Raw genomic sequence first — 23,847 nt, forward strand, 5'->3', positions numbered from 1 at the left:
AAAGCAAGCAAGCAAGGGAGGAGGAGGAGGAGGAGGAGGAGGGCAGGCCTGAAGAAGGAGAAGAAGGACTCCTGCTCCTCTCTTCCTTTTTCTCCCCTTTCTCCTTCCCCTTTTCCCACCATGTCGAGCCTCCATAAGACCAGGTAGGAGGGAGGAAGGGAGGGCAGGGCAGGGGAGGTGGGGGGGGGGGGTCTCCTTGTTTTTGTGTTGTTGTGTTGTCAGTAACAACAACAACAATAACGTTGTCTATGGCTTCTTCTCTCCTTTCCCTTTCCTTCCTCTTTCTTCACACTGAGAGGGAAATTTGGCTCAATTATCTCTCTATATCTGTATCTCTCCCTATGTGTATATGTATATATGTAATATCACTATATCTATATCTCTATAGTATATATATATATGTTTGTGTTTCTCTATCTATCTATCTATCTATCTATCTATCTATATATACATATATACAGATGGAGATATATAGCATCAGTCTATAGCTATATGTCTACAATATATTTCTCTATAATATGACACTAATATATATATATTGTATATATCTGTGTGTGTGTATATATATATATATATATATATATATATATAACTATAGAGTGATGTTATATATCTCTGTATATATCTAGATATAGCGAGAAACACACAAACATATATATATATATATATATATACTATAGAAATATATTGGAAATATAGTACATATATATGTAATGTCACTATAGCTACAATCTATCTCTATGGTATATATGTCTCTCTCTCTATATATATATATATGTTTATATACAGATAGAGATATATAACATCACTCTACAGCTATATGTCTACAATATCTCTATATGTCTCTATAATATATCTGTATATATTATATCTGTATCTCTCTCTCTATATATATATATCCATATACAGTACACACACACACACATATATAATATATCACTGTATATACAATATATCTCTATAGGATATATATGTTTGTGTGTTTCTCACTATATCTATATATATATAGATAGAGATATATTACATAACTATAGTTATATGTCTACAATATCTCTATATGTCTCTATGATATATATCTCTCTCTATATTATATATATATATATATATCCATATGCAGTACATATATATGTAATCTCACTATATCTACAATATATCTCTATGGTATATATGTGTGTGTTTCTCTCTCTCTTTATATATATACAGATAGAAATATATATCACTCTATAGCTTTTTGTCTACAATATCTCTATAATATGTCTCTATGATATCTCTCTCTATATTATATCTGTATCTCTCCATATATATATTATATACATATACAGTGCATATATATGTAAAAATATAGTCACAATATATATACACATCCATATGTATGTATACACACATATGGATGTACATATGCATAATATATACACAAATATATATATGTATACACACATATGCACAATATATACAGAAATATATATATGTATACACACATATGAATGTACATATGCACAATATATACACAAATATATATATGTATACACACATATGGATGTACATATGCACAATATATACACACACACACACATATATATATATATATATATATATATATATACACACACACACACACACACACATATATATGGACTGTATATACATACACACCAAACTGTCTCTATACAGAGGTATGGGGGCCAGATTAATTCTAAAGTCATCCTCCCCACCTTATATTTCCCTCCCCGCTCCTCTTTCTTTCTTCTTCCCATCCTGTCCATTCTTTCCTGTTACTTCCCCCTTCTTTCCCAAATTGCTTCCTCCTTCCTGTCCTCTTCCTGTTGATCACGCGTGCCTTCCGATCGACCGTTAGAGTGACTCGGGTCTTTGGTTTCCAATTCTCTGCTGAATAATGCATTTCGGGCCAACGGATAATGCTCAGGCACCGATCTACAGTCAACTTGGACAATAGACACATACATCGCCATATATACATATGCATATTTCTCTCTATTTTCTCATAATGGAGATGCAAACCCAAACGTAATGTTATCCACCCAGAAAGTGCTTAAGATTGTGCCACCGTTATCGCTGCCTGAAACTGTTTTGTTTGTTCTTCGGATTCTTTGTGTTTCCTTTGCCTTTTGTTCTTTTTTTTATCAGCGCTGCCTGTTTACAATGGGGTTAGGAAGGACGTTGCAGCGCACCTTCACAGGCTAAGCCTCCATTGCTCGGGCACGTCTGGCCTAAACCCCCTGCTCCCCTCTTTGTGCTCTATATTCGTAATCCATTCGTTGCCAGGTGAGAATACGGTTGGAGTCTTGGACCAAAATAGCCTCTAGCCAGCCTTCCCGATTGGCTCGGGTTTGGCGCTCGTGACATGAATCAACAGATTGGGCTTCTCTTGATTTTGTCATTTGGGAGTTGTAGTTGTTGGGGTTTATACTTCACCTATAATCAAAGAGCATTCTGAACTCCATTAACGATGGAATTGAACCAAATTTGGCACACAGAACTCCCATGACCAACAGAAAATACTGGAAGGGTTTGGTGGGCATTGACCTTGAGTTTGGGAGTTGTAGTTCATCTATATCCAGAGAGCACTGTGGACTCACGCAATGGTGGATCTGGACCTAACTTGGCACAAATACTCAATATGCGCAAATGTGAACACTGGTGGAGCCTGGGGAAAATAGACCTTGACTTTTGGGAGTTGTAGTTGCTGGGATTTATAGTTCATTACAATCAAAGAGCATTCTGAGCTCCACCAACGATGGAATTGAACCTAACTTGGCACACAGAACTCCCACAACCAACATAAAATACTGGAAGGGTTTGGTGGGCACTGACCTCAAGTTTGGGAGTTCACCTACATCCAGAGAGCACTGTGGACTCAAACAATGATGGATCTGGACCAAACTTGGCATGAATATTCCACAGATGGAATTTGGGGGGGGGGGGGGGAGACTTTGACATTTGGGAGTTGTATTTAGTGGGATTTATAGTTCATGGAATATATAATTATAGTACAATCAAAGAGCATTCTGAACCTCACCAACGATAGAATTTGGCCAAACTTCCCACTCAGAACCCCCACGACCAACAGAAATACTGTATTTTCTGATGGTCTGTGGCGACCTCTCTGATACCTCCTCACGACCCCCCCCCCCAGGGGTCCAGACCCCCAGATTGAGAAACACTGCTCTATGCCTTGTATTGTATTGTCAGCATCTATGGATCATCCATAGAATCCTAGAGTTGGAAGAGACCTGGTGGGCCATCCAGTCCAACTCCATTCTGCCAAGAAGCAGGAATATTGCATTCAAAGCACCCCTGACAGATGGCCATCTAGCCTCTGTTTAAAAACCTCCAAAGAAGGAGCCTCCACGACACTCCGGGGCAGAGAGTTCCACTGCTGAATGGCTCTCGCAGTCAGGAAGTTCTTCCTCATGTTCATACATCTATCCATCCATATTCATCTTTTACTCATCTATCATAGTCATCTTTAATCTATCAGGATGGTAGATGGATTAAAGATGAATAGAGTTTGCAGAGATGTGCAATGAAGAATGGGATGGACAATAGACAAATAGATGGAGGATAAATTACAGATGGGTGATAGATGAGTGATAGATGGATGACATATTGATGGATGGATGATAGATGAATTATAGATGGATAATGGATATTAGATAGATAAATAGAAGATGGATGGATGGCTGATAGACAGATGATAGATGGATTATAGATGGATGATGGATACTATATAGATAAATAGGTGGATGGATGGATGATAGATGGAAAGATGGATGGATGGCTGATAGACAGATGATAGATGGATTAAAATGGATGATGGATAATAGATAAATAAATAGATGATAGATGGCTGATAGACAGATGATAGATGGATTATAGATGGATGATGGATAATAGATAGATAAATAGATGATGGATGGATGGATGATAGACGGATAGATGGATGGATGGATGATAGACGGATGATAGATGGATTATAGAAGGATGATGGACAATAGATAAATTAATAGAAGATGGATGGATGGATGGATAGACAGGTAGATGGATCGATAGATGATAGACAGATGTTAGATGGATGATAGATAGATAGCTAGATAGATAGATAGATTATGTATGGATGATAGACGGGTAGATGGATGGCTGATAGATAAAATATGGATGGATGAATGGATGAATGTCTGATAGATGGATGATCTCTATCGATGAAAGATTAATTGATAATAGGTGGTGAATAAACAGATGGATGGAGGGATGATAGATGGATGATAGATGGATTAAAGATGAATAGATGATAAGTGACTGATAAACAGATAGATGGATGGATGACTGATGGATGGATGATTGATGGTTGATAGACAGATAGGTAATTATAGATGGATGATAGATTAATAGATGATAGTTGAGTGGTAAACAGATAGATAGATGATAGATTGATGCCTGGATGATAAACATGGGTAGATGGATGGATGATGAATAGCTGATAGACAGATGATAACATGGATGGATGATGGATAACTGATAGATAGATGATGATAGATGGATTATAGTTGGATGGATGATGGATGGTTGCTAGATGGGTAATAGATGGATGAATGACAGATTGATAGATGTTGAATGATGGAGGATGGACTCTCAGGTCTGGGAAGTTCAAGTCTGGGAAACGATTATTCTCTCTGTGAGAAAACTGGCTCGGAAAGTGCAAGGCCTCACGGCCAGTCCAAGGAGTCAAAATTAGCAACAACAGACAAGGAATTGAGTGAAGGCTCCCCATGAGAAACCACCTGTAGCTATGAAGATCAATAAAAGTCTTCATTTACAAATCAGAGCTGAAAATAGATTGCATCATTCTAAGAGATTACGCGGGAAAGTTTTGAAGGAAATTCATGGGAAACAGAATGATTTCATGGGTGTCTATTAGACAAGAAGTCAGTTCAGGCAACGCTGCATTAGAGTGAGGATCTAAGCCTGAGTTCTCTCATTCTTGGTTCAAATCAAGCTTTGGTTTTGGATTTAATATATCCTGGAAGTTTTCTATATTCCTTTTTATGTACCTCTGTTCAAGTTTTACTAGTTCTACCTTCAGGATTGTGAATTTATGATGTGATTTCTGGCTGTTCCTCGACTCTGTCCCCTCCGGAGCTTTATGAGACATTTGGATTATTGCCTGGTTATCATCTGTAGCTAAACCTTTTTGGATTATACATCTTCCTTTCTTATTTCTGATTTTTAATATGCTTTTTATATGTTTTTACAAGAAATTATTTGATTATATTCCTGGAGTTTTGTATGGTGTGGTCATAGGTGTTTCCAGACCTGGAGTGCAACACGTTTTATTGTTTGTCTTCATTCCAGAATTGCCGAATTTCAAGACATCCTCAGCGAACCCAATATTATGCTGGAGAAGCTTCGTGATCTCTGCTTTAGTGGTAAGCAAGCCGCTCTCGCTAATTCTTTGCAGGTCGGCTTTGAACGCTCAAGTCTTGAGAGTGCCTCCATTGCACCTCCGGCTGGGTTGATAGTTTGCGGCATTCGATGGATGGTTCTCTCGCTCTGCGTTTGGAGATAACCATCTTTGCGGCATTAACTGTGCCCTGAGGATGTCGATATACGTACATCGCTGTCTCATGATTCATAGATGATATCTGATATTTTTTGGCATGCTGTTTTGCCCCTGAAGGAGCACTTGTATTATTGATATTATTATTATTATTATTATTATTATTATTATTATTCTACTTCATCCCAGAAAGAGTTCTTGTATTATTGATATTGTTATCATCTTATTATTATGCTTTTTTTTGCCCCTGAAAGAGCATTTGTATTACTGATATCATACATTATTATTGCTATAGAAAACATTATTATATTTTATATAATATATATTATATTTTACATAATTATTATTATGCTATCCCCTGAAAGAGCACTTGTATTATTGGGAATATCATAAATTATAATGGATAACATTATTATATTTTATATTATGATTATTATTATTATTATTATGCTATTTTGCCCCTGAAAGAGCATTTGTATTACTGATATCATACATTATTATTACTATAGAAAACATTATTATATTTTATATAATATATATTATATTTTACATAATTATTATTATGCTGTCCCCTGAAAGAGCACTCGTATTATTAAGAATATCATAAATTATAATGGATAACATTATTATATTTTATATTATGATTATTATGCTATTTTGCCCTTGAAAGAGCACTTGTATTATTGATGATATTATCATCTGGATGGCCATCTGTCAGGGGTGATTTAAATGCAATATTCCTGTTCAGTCTCGATAAAATAGTGAAGAGTAGAGACATCAGACTGGCAACAAAGATCCGCCTAGTCAAAGCCATGGTATTCCCTGTAGTCACCTACGGATGTGAGAGCTGGACCTTAGGGAAGGCTGAGCGAAGGAAGATCGATGCTTTTGAGCTGTGGTGTTGGAGGAAAGTGCTGAGAGTGCCTTGGACTGCGAGAAGATCCAACCAGTCCATCCTCCAGGAAATAAAGCCCGACTGCTCACTGGAGGGAAAGATACTAGAGACAAAGTTGAAGTACTTTGGCCACATCATGAGGAGACAGGAAAGCCTAGAGAAGACAATGATGCTGGGGAAAGTGGAAGGCAAAAGGAAGAGGGGCCGACCAAGGGCAAGATGGATGGATGGCATCCTTGAAGTGACTGGACTGACCTTGAGGGAGCTGGGGGTGGTAACGGCCGACAGGGAGATCTGGCGTAGGCTGGTCCATGAGGTCACGAAGAGTCGGAGACGACTGAACGAATGAACAACAATTCCTGCTTCTTGGCAGGGGGTTGGACTGGATGGCCCATGAGGTCTCTTCCAACTCTTTGATTCTATGATCTGTTATTAATATTTTTATTATGTTATTTTGCCCCTGAAAGAGTATGTGTATTATTGAGAATATTATCATCCATTATTATTATTCTTCTTATTTTTTTATTATGCTATTTTGCCCCTGAAAGAGCACTCGTATTATTGAGAATATCATAAATTATAATGTATAACATTATTATATTTTATATTATGATTATTATGCCCCTGAAAGAGCAAGATAATATTATCATCCATTATTATTCTCATTATTATTATCATTATCATTATGTTGTTGTTGTTGTTGTTGTCCCTGAAAGAGCAAAAGTACTATTGATAATATTATCATCAATTATTATTATTATATGGAAGTTGTTATTGTTGTTGCTGCTGCTGCTGTTGTTTTGCCCCTGAAAGAGCACAACTACTATTGATAATATTATTATTATTAATAATAATAATAATTATTATTATATGGAGGTTGTTATTGTTGCTGCTGCTGCTGTTTTGCCCCTGAAAGAGCACAACTACAATTGATAATATTATCTATTATTATTATTATTATTATTATATGGAGGTTGTTATTGTTGCTGCTGCTGCTGTTTTGCCCCTGAAAGAGCACAACTACTATTGATAATATTATCAATTATTATTATTATTATTATTATTATTATTATTATATGGAGGTTGTTATTGTTGCTGCTGCTGCTGTTTTGCCCCTGAAAGAGCACAACTACTATTGATAATATTATCAATTATTATTATTATTATTATTATTATTATTATTATATGGAGGTTGTTGTTGTTCTTGCTGCTGCTGCTGCTTTTTTGCCCCTGAAAGAGCATGACTACTATTGATAATATTATCCATTATTATTATTATTATTATTATTATTATTATTATATGGAGGTTGTTATTGTTACTGCTGCTGCTGTTTTGCCCCTGAAAGAGCACGACTACTATTGATAATATTATCCATTATTATTATTATTATTATTATTATTATATGGAGGTTCTTATTGTTGCTGCTGCTGTTTTGCCCCTGAAAGAGCACAACTACCATTGATAATATTATCAGTTATTATTATTATTATTATTATTATTATTATATGGAGGTTGTTATTGTTGCTGCTGCTGTTTTGCCCCTGAAAGAGCACAACTACCATTGATAATATTATCAGTTATTATTATTATTATTATTATTATTATTATATGGAGGTTCTTATTGTTGCTGCTGCTGTTTTGCCCCTGAAAGAGCACAACTACCATTGATAATATTATCAGTTATTATTATTATTATTATTATTATTATATGGAGGTTCTTATTGTTGCTGCTGCTGTTTTGCCCCTGAAAGAGCACAACTACCATTGATAATATTATCAGTTATTATTATTATTATTATTATTATTATTATTATATGGAGGTTGTTATTGTTGCTGCTGCTGTTTTGCCCCTGAAAGAGCACAACTACCATTGATAATATTATCAGTTATTATTATTATTATTATTATTATTATTATATGGAGGTTCTTATTGTTGCTGCTGCTGTTTTGCCCCTGAAAGAGCACAACTACCATTGATAATATTATCAGTTATTATTATTATTATTATTATTATTATTATATGGAGGTTGTTATTGTTGCTGCTGCTGCTGCTGTTTTGCCCCTGAAAGAGCACGACTACTATTGATAATATTATCTATTATTATTATTATTATTATATGGAGGTTATTTTTGTTGTTGCTGCTGTTGTTGTTTTGCCCCTGAAAGAGCACGACTACTATTGATAATATTATCATCTATTATTATTATTATTATTATTATTATTATTATTTGGAGGTTGTTATTGTTGCTGCTGATGTTTTGCCCCTGAAAGAGCACGACTACTATTGATAATATTACTATCAATTATTATTATTATTATTATTATTATTATTATTATTATATGGAGGTTGTTGCTGCTGCTGCTGTTGTTATTTTGCCCCTGAAAGAGCATGTGTATTATTGATAATATTATCATCAATCGTTATTAATGTTAATATTTGATTATTATGTTATTTTGCCCCTGAAAGAGCACTTGCATTACTGATAATATTATATTATAATATTATTGTATTATTGATACTATTGATAAGAGTATTCCCCTTTCATGGATAGCTACATTCTATGGGGCTCTCTTATTTCCCAATGAAATCCTGGCTCTTTGAATAGGACGAAATGGACTTTGGAATCAATTTCCGATTCAAGACCTACAGCTTGAGCTATTGTTCAGCTGCCAAAATACTAACTTGAGGAACGAATGATTTACTAGCTGCTGTTGCAATCTTTGAAGTCGTCTTGGTGATAGGCTCAAGGCCTGCTTACTATTTAGCTGTCGAATACTACAAATACTAATCAATACATAATAGAACCACCTCCTTTCCAAAAGCTACAGAAAACTAATCTTGCTTTTTGGTTTTCTTTCCCTTATTTCCCAGGGGTTCCTTTTGAAGGTGGTTTGCGTTGTCTCTGCTGGAAGGTGAGAGGGCTTCCTTCACTCCCTTGAGTATTCCTCTTCGGGTTTGAATCATACTGTATCGATCTCTATTAACAGATAAATAAATCGATTTTATTTATTTATCGTGTCAGAAGCTATTCTCAATTAGCTTCTGACACGATAAATAAATAAAACTTGGCATTATGCTCAATTTCCTTTGACCACTTGTCGTGCCTCTGGTGTTGCTGTGAGAAGGTCCTCCATTGTGCATATGGCAGAGCTCAGGCTGCATTGTAGTCAGTGGTCTCTGGTTTGCTCTTCTCCGCTCTTGCTTGAGTGGTGATGGCACTATCGTCAGCACAGATGAAACTATCAGAGCACCTAAAGCTTTGGAGAGCTTCTGTCCAACCATTTCAAAGCTCCTTGCTTGAGTGGTGATGGCACGATCATCAGCATAGATGAAACTATAAGAGCACCTAAAGCTTTGGAGGGCTTCTGTCCAACCATTTCAAAGTTCCCTGATTGCGCAGTGATGGCACGATCGTCAGCATTGATGAAACTATAAGAACATTTAAAGCTTTGGAGAGCTTCCATCCAGCCATTTCAAAGCTCCTTGCTTGAGTGGTGATGGCATGACCATCAGCATAGATGAAACTATAAGAGCACCTAAAGCTTCGGAAGGCTTCTGTCCAACCATTTCAAAATTCCTTGCTTGAGTGGTGATGGCAAGATCATCAGCATAGATGAAACTATAAGAGCATTCAAAGTTTTGGAGAGCTTCTGTCAACCATTTTGCTTGAGCAGTGATGGCACAATCGTCAGCATAGAGGAAACTATAAGAGCACTTAAAGCTTTGGAGGGCTTCTGTCCAACCATTTCAAAGCTCCCTGATTGAGCAGTGATGGCACAATCATCAGCATAGATGAAACTATAAGAGCATCTTAGCTTTGGAGAGCTTCTGTCCAACCATTTCAAAGCTCCTTGTTTGAGCGGTGATGGTACAATCATCAGCATAGATGAAAGGTTAAAGCTTTGGAGGGCTTCTATCCAACCATTTCAAAGTTCCCTGATTGAGCGGTGATGGCACAATCGTCAGCATAGATGAAAATATAAGTGCACCTAAAGCTTCTGAGAGCTTCTGTCCAACCATTTCAAAGTTTCTTGCCTGAGCGGTGTTGGCACGATCATCAGCATAGATGAAAGTTCAAAGCTTTGGAGGGCTTCTGTCCAACCATTTCAAAGCTCCTTGCTTGAGCGGTGATGGCATGATCGTCAGCATAGATGAAACTATAAGGGTATTTAAAGCTTTGGAGGGCTTCTGTCCAACCATTTCAAAATTTCCTGATTGAGCAGTGATGGCATGATCGTTAGCATAGATGAAACTATAAGAGCATTTAAAGTTTTGGAGAGCTTGTCAACCATTTTGCTTGAGCAGTGATGGCACAATCGTCAGCATAGAGGAAACTATAAGAGCATTTAAAGATTCAGAGAGCTTCTGTTCAACCATTTCAAAGCTCTCTGCTTGAGCGGTGATGGCACAATCATCAGCATAGATGAAACTATAAGACCACCTAAAGCTTTGGAGGGCTTCTGTCCAACCGTTTCAAAGTTCCTTGATTGAGCAGTGATGGCACGATCATCAGCATAGATGAAAGTTGAAAGCTTTGGAGGGCTTCTGTCCAACCATTTCAAAGCGCCTTGCTTGAGCGGTGGTGGCACGATCGTCAGCATAGATGAAACTATAAGAGTATTTAAAGTTTTGGAGAGCTTCCATCCAACCATTTCGAAGCTCGTTGCTTGAGCGGTGATGGCACGATCGTCAGCACAGATGAAAGTTCAAAGCTTTGGAGGGCTTCTGTCCAACCGTTTCAAAGTTCCTTACTTGAGCGGTGATGGCACGATCATCAGCATAGATGAAACTATAAGAGCATTTAAAGCTTCGAAGAGCATCTGTCCAACTCTTTGGGCAGTGATGGCATGATCGTCAGCATAGATGAAACTCTGTGTCCCTTCTGGCAGTGGCTGATTCAGGAATCAATAATGTGCCAATCTGAATGTCCCCAAATCTCTTTCCTTTAGTAAAATAATAATAAAATGGCTTTTCTCGATGCAGATCCTCTTGAACTACCTCCCGGTCGAGAGAACGTTATGGACCTCTCTCTTGAAGAAGCAGAGGTACATTCCGTATATTTCTGTAGTTGCATCAAATTGTATAATTTGCATAATAATGGGAGCAAAACTGTGTGCCGTGATTCTTTTTCTCTTCCCCAAAAAAGGGAATTGTACGCCCAGTTCTTGAAGGAAATGATTATCCAGCCTGGGATCGCCAAAGCCAACCTCGGTGTCTCCAGGGAAGACGTGACACTAGAAGACCACGTGAGTCCACCATAAGGCTGCTTCTTCATATCATTATTATCATTATTATTATTAGTTTTGATTAATTTTTATTTCCGGCTTACTTCCTTTGTTTTCTTCCCGATCTTTTCTTGCTTCTTTTGTGAAGCCGCTGAATCCGAATCCAGATAGTCGGTGGAATACTTACTTCAAAGACAACGAAGTCCTGCTGCAGATTGACAAGGATGTCAGGTAGGCATTCATAATAATAATAATAATAATAATAATAATTATTATTATTATTATTTAATACTAGCCATCCCCTGCCACACGTTGCTGTGGCCGTCTGTGTATATGTGTTTTGTGTGTGTACATATGTGTATATGTTTATGTATATATTTGTGTTTATGTGTATATATGTCGTTTTGCACATCTTCTGTTTTTTCAGTGTTTTTTTGAGTGATGGTCACTCTTTGGCCTGATACATGTACTGTGTCCAAATTTGGTGGCGATTCGTCCAGTGGTTTTTGAGTTATGTTAATCCCACAAACAAATATTACATTTTTATTTATATAGATAATATAATGTTTAATATCATATATAATAATATTAATAATATAGTAATAGTATATTGTGTGTGTGTGTCATTTCCGACTTATATTTTAATAATAATGTCATAGTAATGTATTATAATAATTATATATATATATACATATATATATATATATATATATAGTGCTAATAGTATAATTACTAGTAGTGTATTGCATATATTCTGGTGTAATAATATAGTACAATGTAATCTATATAAATAAAAATGTAATGTTCATCTGTGGGATTAACATAACTCCAAAACCACTGGACGAATGGACACCAAATTTGGACACAAGACACATATCAGGCCAACAAATGACCATCACCCATAAAAACACTGAAAAACAGAGCAGAAGAGACTTAAAAACAACTAAAAATACATTACAACACATGCGCAAAACTATATATATATATATTTGTGATATATATATATATATATATACACACAAAAAACCACAGACTGGGCCACAGCAATGTGCGGCGGGGACGGCTAATCTATATAAATAAAAATGTAATGTTCGTTTGTGGGATTCACAGAACTCAGAAACCACTGGACGAATTGACACCAGATTTGGACACAAGACACCTCTCAGGCCAACGAGTGACCATCACTCATAAAAACACAACAGAAGGGACTTAAAAAGCCAAAAAAACTAAAAAATACATTACAATGCATGCGCAAAGCCACATACACACACATATATATGCAAACACACTTATTTACACGTATACACAAATATATACACACACATATACACACATAAAACACATAGACAGGGCCACAGCAATGCATGCCAGGGGATGGCTAGTATGTATGTATATATGTGTGTATGTGTGTGTGTGTGTATATATATATATATATATATATATACACATACATACATATACATATATATATACACACACATATACATATATAATCTAATTATATATTATATATTACATGTATTACTAATAATAAGGGAGTATAGTGGTATACTTACTTAGGTGATCCCTCGTAGACTTTGGTTTTGGCTTTCAGTCTGCTGAGGTTAAATAGCTTGCCAGTATGCTTCTGCAAAGGTGTTTAGAGAGGCTTGCAGGTCTTCTTCTGAATGAGCACAGAGTATGTTATCATCAGCATATTGGAGTTCTATATAGCAGCTTAGGATGCTCTTTTTCTCAGCCAAAACTTTGATTTTTATGAGTCAGGGCCTACCTGTATAGACATATAGACAATGTCTACCAAATATAGACATTCTAAAATCTTTGCTGAACAGCCTTCATGCCAACCTTTGGTTGTGTGACCCTCGCAGGCGACTCTATCCGGACATGGCCTTCTTCCAGCGGCCCACCGACTACCCTTGCCTCTTGATCCTCGACCCACAGAACGAGTTTGAGACCCTCCGCAAACGCGTGGAGCAGACCACCCTCAAGTCCCAGACCGTGGCCAGGAACAGGAGTGGCGTGACCAACGTGAGCACAAACATTATATCCTCGTATAGGAGGAGGAGAGGAGTTCTGCTCCTGTGGGGTATCAATACTGTTGATCAATCAATAATTCTATTTATCTCCCAGGTGAGTTCTCCCCACAAAACGACAGCCCCGAATTCATTGAGCGAATACGAAATCCTGCCCAACGGCTGCGAAGCCCACTGGGAGGTGGTGGAGCGGATCCTCTTCATCTACGCCAAGCTGAACCCGGGCATCGCCTACGTCCAAGGCATGAACGAAATCGTGGGGCCGCTCTACTACACGTTCGCCACCGACCCCAACAGCGAATGGAAAGGTAAGAGGGGCCTGCGCTTCCTGAGCCACTTCCTGAGCCACTCTCTTTACTGTTGGAAACAGCAACCTTCTTCAAATCTCCGCTAGTTATTTGTTATATATAGAATTACTTATACATGTGACCAGAACTGGGACTATTCAGGACTCAGACTCCATTTTGGAAAATAGCAACCTTCTTCAAGCCTCCACTAGTTATTTGTTATGCATAGAATTGTTTTCCTGTATTGTATCCTTGTGTATTGATATGCAGTTTTCCTCAACTCTTATGTTCTGGGAGGGGCTGCAAACCATGTGAGCAGAACTGGGACTATTTAGGACTCAGACTCCATTTTAGAAAATAGCAACCTTCTTCAAGCCTCCACTAGTTATTTTATTATCATTTTATTATTTACTGTATTTATATACCGCCTTTCTCAGCCCGAAAGTGACTCAAGGCAGTTTACTCTCGGCACAATTCAATGCCCCCCAACATATAAAATACAACATAGCATATAAAACATAGTTTAATAAAAAGTCAATAAAATCATACATCCATAGTTATTTGTTATGTATAGAATTGCTTCTTGTATTGTATATGTCAATATTGATATGTTGTGAGAGGGGCTGAAGACCATGTGACCAGAACTGTGACTATTCAGAACTCAGACTCCATTTTAGAAAGGCAGAAGCCATTAGACATTCATGTAGAAACAGTACAATTTCAGACACCAGTAGAAACAGTTTAGGCAGAAGCCATTAAACTTCCAATGTAGAGGCTTCAGTACAAACGGAATGCGTTAGAGCAGAGACTCCATTCGACTCTCAGAATAGAGAGATGCTGTAGACTATGGACTGCTGGTTCTAAGAAAGATGCCCTATGTAACCTACACAGAGAAATTACTTCAAATCTTATAAGTAACTAGATTGATATGCAAAGTACCTTTATGCTGAATACATGAAGTTTGTGAGTAAACCAACTACGTTACTTTAATGAAGACTACTTTATTATTATTATTTATTTTTATTATTTTTATTATTATTTTAATGAAGACTACTTGAAAGCATTATGTTTGAAGGGAGAGTAGATGTTTTTTGAGCAACTGAAACAACACTTCTGGAACTCTGCTATATGTATTTTGTGCATTGGCATATCTTTGCTCCTAACAGTTCAAAGAGATATCTAGGTATATCAGTCTAACAGTCGAGAAACCTAATTGCCTTGCCATGAATGCTGGTGGATATTTACTACTAAGGAAAAGGTTGTCTCAAGTGGGTTTTTCACTCTTCCCAGCGAGATTCCTGATTTCCCAAAAGGTTATGGCGAATGCCATGTTCCAAAAGGTTATGGTATCATTTTTCCAAAAGGTTATGATCTAAAAGAGTCATGCCATTCCAAAATTTACCCTACAAACGGAGCAGATAATGGCGTCCTCTTTGCCCCTCACAGAACACGCCGAAGCGGACACCTTCTTCTGCTTCACCAACCTCATGTCCGAGATCAGGGACAACTTCATCAAGTCCCTGGACGACTCCCAGTGTGGCATCACCTACAAAATGGAGAAGGTCTACTGCACCTTGAAAGAGAAAGACATGGAGCTGTACATGAAGCTGGTGAGAAATGCCTGTATTTGTATGTCACATAATAATAATAATAACAACAACAACAACAAAAGTAAAGGTTTCCCCTTGACATTAAGTCTACTTGTGTCCGACTCTGGGACTCATCTCCATTTCTAAGCCGAAGGGCCAGCATTGTCCATAGACACCTCCAAGGTCATGTGGCCAGCATGACTGAATGGAGCTCTGTTACCTTCCTGCAGAAGCGGTACCTATTGACCTACCCACATTTGCATGTTTTTGAACTGCTAGGTTGACAGGAGCTGGGGCTAACAGCAGGAGCTCCACTCCCCGGATTCGAACTGCCGACCTTTTGGTCAGCAAGTTTAGCAGCTCAGCATATCTTATTATTAATATTCTCAATAATCATAGTAGTACAAGTATTAATAGCATTATGTTGTTGTTATTAATATATTAATAATAGTATATTATTAAAATAGTACAAATATTAATAGCAGTATGTTATTATTAATATATTAATAATAATATATTATTAATAATAGTAGTACAAGTATTAATAGCAGTATGTTGTTTTTATTTATGTATTAATAATAGTATATTTTATTATTAATAACAGCAGTACAAGTGTTCATAGTAGTATGTTGTTATTGTTATTAATATATTAATAATAGTATATTATTAATAGTAGTACAAGTATTAATAGCAGTATGTTGTTATTAATATATTAATAATAGTATATTATTAATAATAGTAGTGCAAGTGTTAATAGTAGTATGTTATTAATAATATATTAATAATAGTGTATTATTAATAATGGTAGTATAAGTATTAATAGTATGTTGTTATTGTCATTAATATATTAATAATAGTATATTATTAATAGTAGTACAAGTATTAATAGCACTATGTTGTTATTATTAATATATTAATAATAGTATATTCTTAATAATAGTAGTACAAGTGTTAATAAAAGTATGTTGTTACTGTTATTAATATAGTAATAATAGTATGTTATTAATAATAGTACAAGTATTAATAGTAGTATGTAGTTATTATTAATATATTAATAATAGTATATTCTTAATAATAGTAGTACAAGTGTTAATAGAAGTATGTTGTTACTGTTATTAATATAGTAATAATAGTATGTTACTAATAGTAGTACAAGTAGTAATAGTAGTATGTTGTTATTAATATATTAATAATAGTATATTCTTAATAATAGTAGTACAAGTGTTAATAAAAGTATGTTGTTACTGTTATTAATATAGTAATAATAGTATGTTATTAATAATAGTAAAAGTATTAATAGCAGTATGTAGTTATTATTAATATATTAGTAATAGTATATTCTTAATAATAGTACAAGTGTTAATAGTAGTATGTTGTTATTGTTATTAATATAGTAATAATAGTATGTTATTAATAATAGTAGTACAAGTATTAATAGTAGTATGTTGTTATTATTAATATATTAATAATAGTATATTATTAATAGTAGTAGTACAAGTGTTAATAGTGGTATGCTATTGTTATTAGTATATTAATAATAGTATATTATTAATAATAGTAGTACAAGTATTAATAGTAGTATGTTGTTATTGTTATTACCATATTAATAATAGTATATTATTAATAATATTCTTAATAATAGTAGTAGTAGTACAAGTATACTCATTCTCTGCTTAAGGCTTTTGAGGGAAGGAAGTGCTGCGTATTGAAACCCACAAGCTTCCTGTAGAGCCGTATAGCGACTAAGCGAAACCCTCTCCAAACACCGAAAGAGTTTCAGGTGCTGAATTGTCCTTTTTAGAAACAAAAAAAAGAAACCGAGCTCTACTCGAACGAGACACTGACTCGAGGATTTCTGTCATGCAAACCAGGTGTTTCCCACTTCCTTTTGTGAGGCTACCGTATATTTTTTGAAAGAGCTTGAGCCATGCTAAACTATTTTGGTATTTGCTTGCATCTTGGCACCTATAAATACTCCCCCCCCCCCCCCAAAGATTACTTACATTTTTGCATTTCCACCACATATGTGTATATGTTCCCACTTCTTGGCATCCCCTCCAACAGTTTTTGGAATGATTTCTGTTCCTGTTCTGGATCCCTCTTGGCAATGAGCTGAAGGGATGCTTGTCTTGGGGGGTCTCTTTGCAGCAAGAGCAGAGCATCAAGCCCCAGTTCTTTGCCTTCCGCTGGCTGACGCTGCTCCTCTCCCAGGAATTCCTCTTGCCAGACGTCATCCGCATCTGGGACTCCCTCTTCGCCGACGACAACCGCTTTGATTTCCTGCTGCTGGTCTGCTGCGCTATGTTGATGTATGGGACTCCCCCTTGTTGTTGTCCTTCCTCCTCCTCCTCCTCCTCCTCCTCCTTCTCCTTCCATGTACTATTCATTACTTCGTTTTATACTTACAATATTTTGTAACTTAACATGTCCCCTGTTATTTATTCTTTCCTATGTATTATGATTTTTATTTACTTCTGTTGATTTAATTTCCCCCAAATTGTCCTGTGTGTATTACTGTGTATATGATCTTTCCCTTTGTAAGCTGCTCCAAGTCCCCTTGGGGAGATGGGGCGGGATATAAACAAAGCATTGTTGTTGTTATTGTTGTTATTTCTCCTTCCTCCTTTCTTCACTTTCTCCTCCACTTTTCTCCTTCCTTCTTTGTACTTCCTCCTCCATTCTCCTTTCTCTTCCTCCTTCCTTCCTTTCTCCTCCCTCCCTACTCTTCCTTTTTTTCTTCACTTTCTTCTCCCTCCTCTTTCCTCCTTTCTCCTCCTTTCCTTTCCTCCTTCACCTTTCACTTCCTCCTTTCTCCTCCTTCCTCTTCCTTCCTTCTCCTTTCTCTTCTTTCCTCTTTCCTCCTTTATCCACTTTCTCCTCCCTCCTCTTGCCTTTCTCCTCCTTTCTCTTCCTTCTTTGCCTTTCACATCCTCCTTTCTCCTCCTTCCTCTTCCTTCTTCCTCCTTCCTCTTCCTTCCTCTTTCCTCCTTCATTCACTTTCTCCTCCCTCCTCTTTGCTTTTTCCTCCTTTCCCTTCCTCCTTCACCTTTTACTTTCTCCTTCCCCTTCCTTCCTTCTCCTTTCTCCTTCCCCTTCCTTTCTTTTCCTTCCTCTTTCCTCCTTTATTCACTTTCTCCTCTCTCCTCTTCCCTCCTTTCTCTCCTTTGCCTTTCACTTCCTCCTTTCTCATCCTTCCTCTTCCTTCTCCTTCCTCTTTCTCCTTCCTCTTATTCTTTCCTCCTTTATTCACTTTCTCCTCCTTCCTTTCTTTCTCCTCCTTCCCCTTCCCCTTCGCCTTTCACTTCCTCCTTCCTCTTCCTTCCTTCCCCTTTCTCCTTCCTCTTCCTCCTTTATTTACTTTCTCCTCCCTCCTTTTTCCTTTCTTCACCTTTCCCTTCCTCCTTCGCCTTTCACTTCCTCCTTTCTCCTCCTTCCTTCTCCTTTCTCCTTCCTCTTCCTTCGTCTTTCCTCCTTTATTCACTTTCTCCTCCCTCCTCTTTCCTTTCTCCTCCTTTCCCTTTCTCCTTCGCCTTTCTCTTCCTCCTTCCTCTTCCTTCCTTCTCCTTTCTCCTTCCTCTTCCTTCCTCTTTCCTCCTTCACTTTCTCCTCCCTCCTCTTTCCTTTCTCCTCCTTTCCCTTCCGCTTTCTCCTTTCTCTTCCTCCTTTATCCCTCCTTCTTTCTTCACTTTCTCCTCCATTTTTACTCCTTTCTCCTCCTTCCTTCTTCCTCCTCCTTCCTCCTTTGTCCTTCCTTTCTCCTTCCCCTTCCTCCTCTTTCCTTCTTTCTCCTCCTTCCCCTTCCTCCTTTCTCCTCCTTCTTCTTCATGGCACTCACTGTTCTCAGCTAATCATCATCATCATCTTTATTTACATCCCGCCCCCTTTCCCAAGGGGACTCGGGGCAGCTCACAACACAAAACACAGTTAGCAGCACCCATACTAATACTAATAAAGCTTCAAAAAGGAATCAAATGAGAATAGATTGGTTGTAATTCGAGCTGCCCTCCCACAGTGGCTTTCTGGGAATTCTATCTCCCAGGGGGCTGTTTACCTCTCTAGGTCTTGGAAGTTGACTGCAGCTTTGTTGGTGAGTATGCTGATAATGCATTACTCTTGGAGAGACCAAAGTCCATCTCACCCAAGTTTATCTTACCTGGTTGGACGAGATGGACTTTGGCCCAAGCCAAGACCTTCCTGTGTCCTTCGGCCAAAGGCTTTGTTGTGGTTGGAGATCAGAAGGCTTGCGCCAAATCAGATTGCTGCAAAATCAGAACCAGAGCAAGCATGCATATACACACACATACTTACATACCACATAATAATATATAAACATAATAACATTGTAATATAATACTACTAATATATATAATATTAATAATGTTGTAATATATTATAGTACATAATACTGCTTATGATATGCTACAATATATTATATAATATATTGGTGGTGTTCTATTTGTATTGTGGTATAATAATACAGTACAATATAATTTACGTAAATAAAAATGTAATGTTTGTTTGTGGGATTAACATAAATCAAAAACCACTGGACGAATTGACACCAAATTTGGACACAAGACACCTCTCAGGCCAACGAGTGACCGTCACTCATAAAAACATTGAAAAACACAGCGGAAGGGACTTAAAAAGCAAAAAAACAAAAAAAAACATTACAATGCATTACAAAACCACACATATATACGCAAACACACTTATATACGCACACAAAACACATAAACACAGACTGGTCCACAGCAACGCGTGGCAGGGGACGGCTAGTAATATATAATAATATAATAATTATTATATATTATATATATTACTAATAATATCGCAGTATAGTAGTATAGTGCAATATAATAATATATAATACTAATATTGTGTTATGTTAATATAATATGTATACATATCATTTTTTATTTATATTACTATATTATTACATTATCATCATGGGGTTATAATAATAATCATCATCATCATCATCCAGCATATAGATCTTATTTGCTGTGACATACTGTGCTTTTGTGTCACTAAAATAATCAGCCATTCCAGTTGTTGACAATGCAACATTCCCTTTCTCTCCCGTCTGATTTTTGTCACATCTTCTCTTTCTCCTGTCACCGTAGGCTCATTCGGGACCAATTGCTAGAAGGCGATTTTACTCTCAACATGCGACTTTTGCAGGTAAAACCCTTGAGAGAGAGAAGCAGAGGGAGTTTGTTAAGTGTGAACAATCTTTGCGAGGTTCATAGCTTTGCATACTATCAATATTATATATATATACAATATATTATATTATATTATTAGCACAGGAGACAAGGTGGAACTGTCTTCCTGGCCTCGTCTCTTCACTCTGGTCCCAGAGCAGCAGTTGGCGCTGGATAATGATAATAATAATAGTTTATATTTATTTACATTATTTATATTATTATTATATTTTATATTTATTCATAGTGTGCTTCACTGTTTTACTGAAATGCAAAATGTTATACATAATACACGTTATATATGTATGTGTGTGTGTGTATATATATATATACACAAGGAGTATTTTTAAAGTAAGGTCCGTTTTGTTGTAGACACTAGTAGTTCGCATGCATACCGCAACGAGCGCGTGCGTCGTGTACCAGCATGCCTCGGGAACAACTGTGCTCAGTTTCCGCTCTGTAGCTAACCTGTACGGTTCTGTTCTGTGGTTTAAAAATGTTTAAGACTATCAACTCACCCTCCGCATGTGAGGTTCACTCAGTGATACGGTTTTTGTCAGCAAGGAACATGCCTGCTACAGAAATCAATCGACAGATTTGTGAAGTGTATGGTGATACTGTGATGAGTGAAAGCAAAGTGCGTAAGTGGGTACGACAATTCAAAGATGGCTGTGACAACGTCCATGATGACGACCGCTCCGGTCGCCCTTCTTTGATTACAGACGATTTGATTTGAACGCACACTCAAATCTTTGATTTTTGTGGTCCTCTGTTAGGGGTTTCGGGACCCAACGGGAGCACAGTTTCCTAAACTTTAGGTGTTCAGAAACAATGTTGTAAAGCACTGATCTCAACACGTCAGGAAATTCGTTTGGGAGACCGGTTATTGTGAAGCGCCTGTTCTCACGAATCCTCGCTTCAACTGAAGCCACCAAATCGTTTGTAATCAAAGAAGGGCGACCGGAGCGGTCGTCATCATGGACGTTGTCACGGCCATCTTTAAATTGTCGTACCCACTTACGCACTTTGCTTTCACTCATAACACTTCACAAATCTGTTGATGAATTTCTGCAGCAGGCAGGTTCCGTATCACTGAGCGAACCTCACATGCGGAGGGTGAGTTGATAGTCTTAAACATTTTTAAAGCACAGAACAGAACCGTACAGGTTAGCTACAGAGTGGAAACTGAGCACAGTTGTTCCCGAGGCATGCCGGTACACGACACACGCGCTCTTTGCGGTATGTGCGCGAACTATTAGTGTCTACAACAAAACGGACCTTACTTAAAAAATACCCCTCGTATTTATATTTTTCCATTATGTCGTGAACTGCCTAGAATCCCCAAACTCAGTGATGATGATGAAGATGGTGGTGGTGTTTATTTCTACTCTGCTTTTTCTCCCCACCAGGAGACTCAAAGTAATCCTTTATATTTTTGCCATTGCAGGATTACCCCATTTCAGACGTCCATCTCATTTTGAAGAAGGCGAAAGACCTCCAAGACGCCAAATAGCCCCTCCATGGTGGGAGAAAAAAAAGACTTTTTATGGAGTTACCTTCTTTCCTGTATTTTTTTTAATGACTTATCTGTAGTCGGGGAAATGAAATACAGAGTTTTCTATGTGTTTCAGCCTCCGCGGAACAAACAATGGCATTAATGGAAGGAACTCCCAAGATGCAAAAAAACCCCCCAAGATGGATGGAGTGAGGACTTCAAGGGTTTGCTTTGACACAGCGGTCTCCTGTATATCTTGATAGTAGATGGAGCTCTCTGTCTCTTCTTTCGAGAGGATTATGTTTCCACCACTTTCCCCGATTCGTTCTCCTTCTTTTTGGGGGACTGGCAATTTCTTTTCGAAGCTGGTCCCAAAGAGACCAAATGGAAGGAAGAGAACGATGTTGGAACCAACCAACCGCCTTATCACCCCGCTGCCTTCGAGAGAGACAACCTCCTCCGTGTTTGGAAATTTACAGGCCCAAAGGATGACATTACAGCTCGTCCAAGGCCTTTCCAAGGGATCGGAATCCACTAAAGAGGCTTCGTCATCGAGTTGAACATTGACGTTCATTCCATGAGGCTTTGGGATGTTTATTTCCTTCTGTGTCCATCTGTCAGTGGGTTGTGGAAAAGATAGAACAGGCATGGGTAAACTTTGGTCTTCCCTCTGGTTGTTTTGGACTTCAACTCCCACAATTCCTGGCCTCAGATCCCTTCATTTTCCCCCTCAGCCGCTTAAGCTAAACGATAGAGTGATAGACCTAAGAGATGCCTACCTTCAGGTAGATGATAGAGTGATAGATCTAAGAGAGGCTTACCTTCAGGTCTCATTAGATATAACACTTAAGCGGCTGAGGGAGAAAAAGTAAGGGCCTGAGGCTGGGAGTTGTGGGAGTTGTAGTCCAAAACACTTTGAGCAAAGGTCAAAGTTTGCCCATATTTGCTTTAACTCACATGATGAATGTGGGCTCTCTTTGGAGGATAGCATACGAATCCCAAGGATGGAAAGTGGATGTGACAAATGACAAACGGGGATGTCAACGTCTTTGTCGGGCGCTGCTTCACCAAATTACTTTAGTGCTTTGCTCTTCAGGTTTATACGGGATCAGGCTTGCTGTCCTTGTTTCGTCACTGGATTCGGATTGGAATTTAGCATCGTAGAAGTTGGCACATTTTTGGCGCAGTTGGCAGGAGTCCTCTGTTTACAAACGGAATGGAGTTGGACCCAAAGTCGCTTCGGAACGCCGTCATCACCACAGAAGCTTCTTTCTCATCCATCAATTCACTTTTGGGTTTTGTGTTTCGAAAAAGGAAGAGGGCATTCTGTCCTCCCTTGAGGCTCTTTGGTCCCAAGCTGCCAATCTCCGATTTTTCTTTCTTTCTCTATTGTTTTGTGGACATAAAACACGTCTTTTTTTGTGTGTTCTCGCTTCTGTTCAAATAGGCTCCATTTTCCTTGGAGTGAGGAGTATACCATCTTGTCATCTTCTCAGTATTTGATGATGCAGGTTGGAGTAAATTTCTTTGGCAGAAAA

At 37.6% G+C, this 23,847-nt stretch overlaps 1 protein-coding gene across 1 annotated transcript; it reads left to right on the forward strand.

Annotated features, from left to right (window-relative positions):
- TBC1D13 (TBC1 domain family member 13) lies at positions 1-23,847 on the forward strand. The gene is made up of 12 exons (XM_067471789.1): positions 1-143; positions 5,371-5,444; positions 9,345-9,385; positions 11,457-11,518; positions 11,620-11,719; positions 11,847-11,929; positions 13,567-13,726; positions 13,829-14,039; positions 15,465-15,628; positions 17,756-17,916; positions 20,734-20,791; positions 22,262-23,847. Exons 1-12 carry the CDS (start codon positions 121-123, stop codon positions 22,325-22,327), a joined length of 1,203 nt encoding a protein of 400 aa, XP_067327890.1. The 5' UTR covers positions 1-120; the 3' UTR covers positions 22,328-23,847.

The sequence above is a fragment of the Anolis sagrei genome, chromosome 11 (assembly GCF_037176765.1).
Source record: "Anolis sagrei isolate rAnoSag1 chromosome 11, rAnoSag1.mat, whole genome shotgun sequence".
Taxonomy (NCBI): Eukaryota; Metazoa; Chordata; class Lepidosauria; order Squamata; family Dactyloidae; genus Anolis; species Anolis sagrei.

What these genes read in the sequence shown, in the direction of transcription:
- TBC1D13 (XM_067471789.1), top strand. Translation starts at nt 121, where the DNA reads ATGTCGAGCCTCCATAAGACCAG. An exon ending in CAGATTGACAAGGATGTCAG is followed by an intron (nt 11,930 to 13,566) that starts GTAGGCATTCAT and finishes TGACCCTCGCAG; the next exon opens with GCGACTCTATCCGGACATGG. An exon ending in ACAGGAGTGGCGTGACCAAC is followed by an intron (nt 13,727 to 13,828) that starts GTGAGCACAAAC and finishes TTTATCTCCCAG; the next exon opens with GTGAGTTCTCCCCACAAAAC.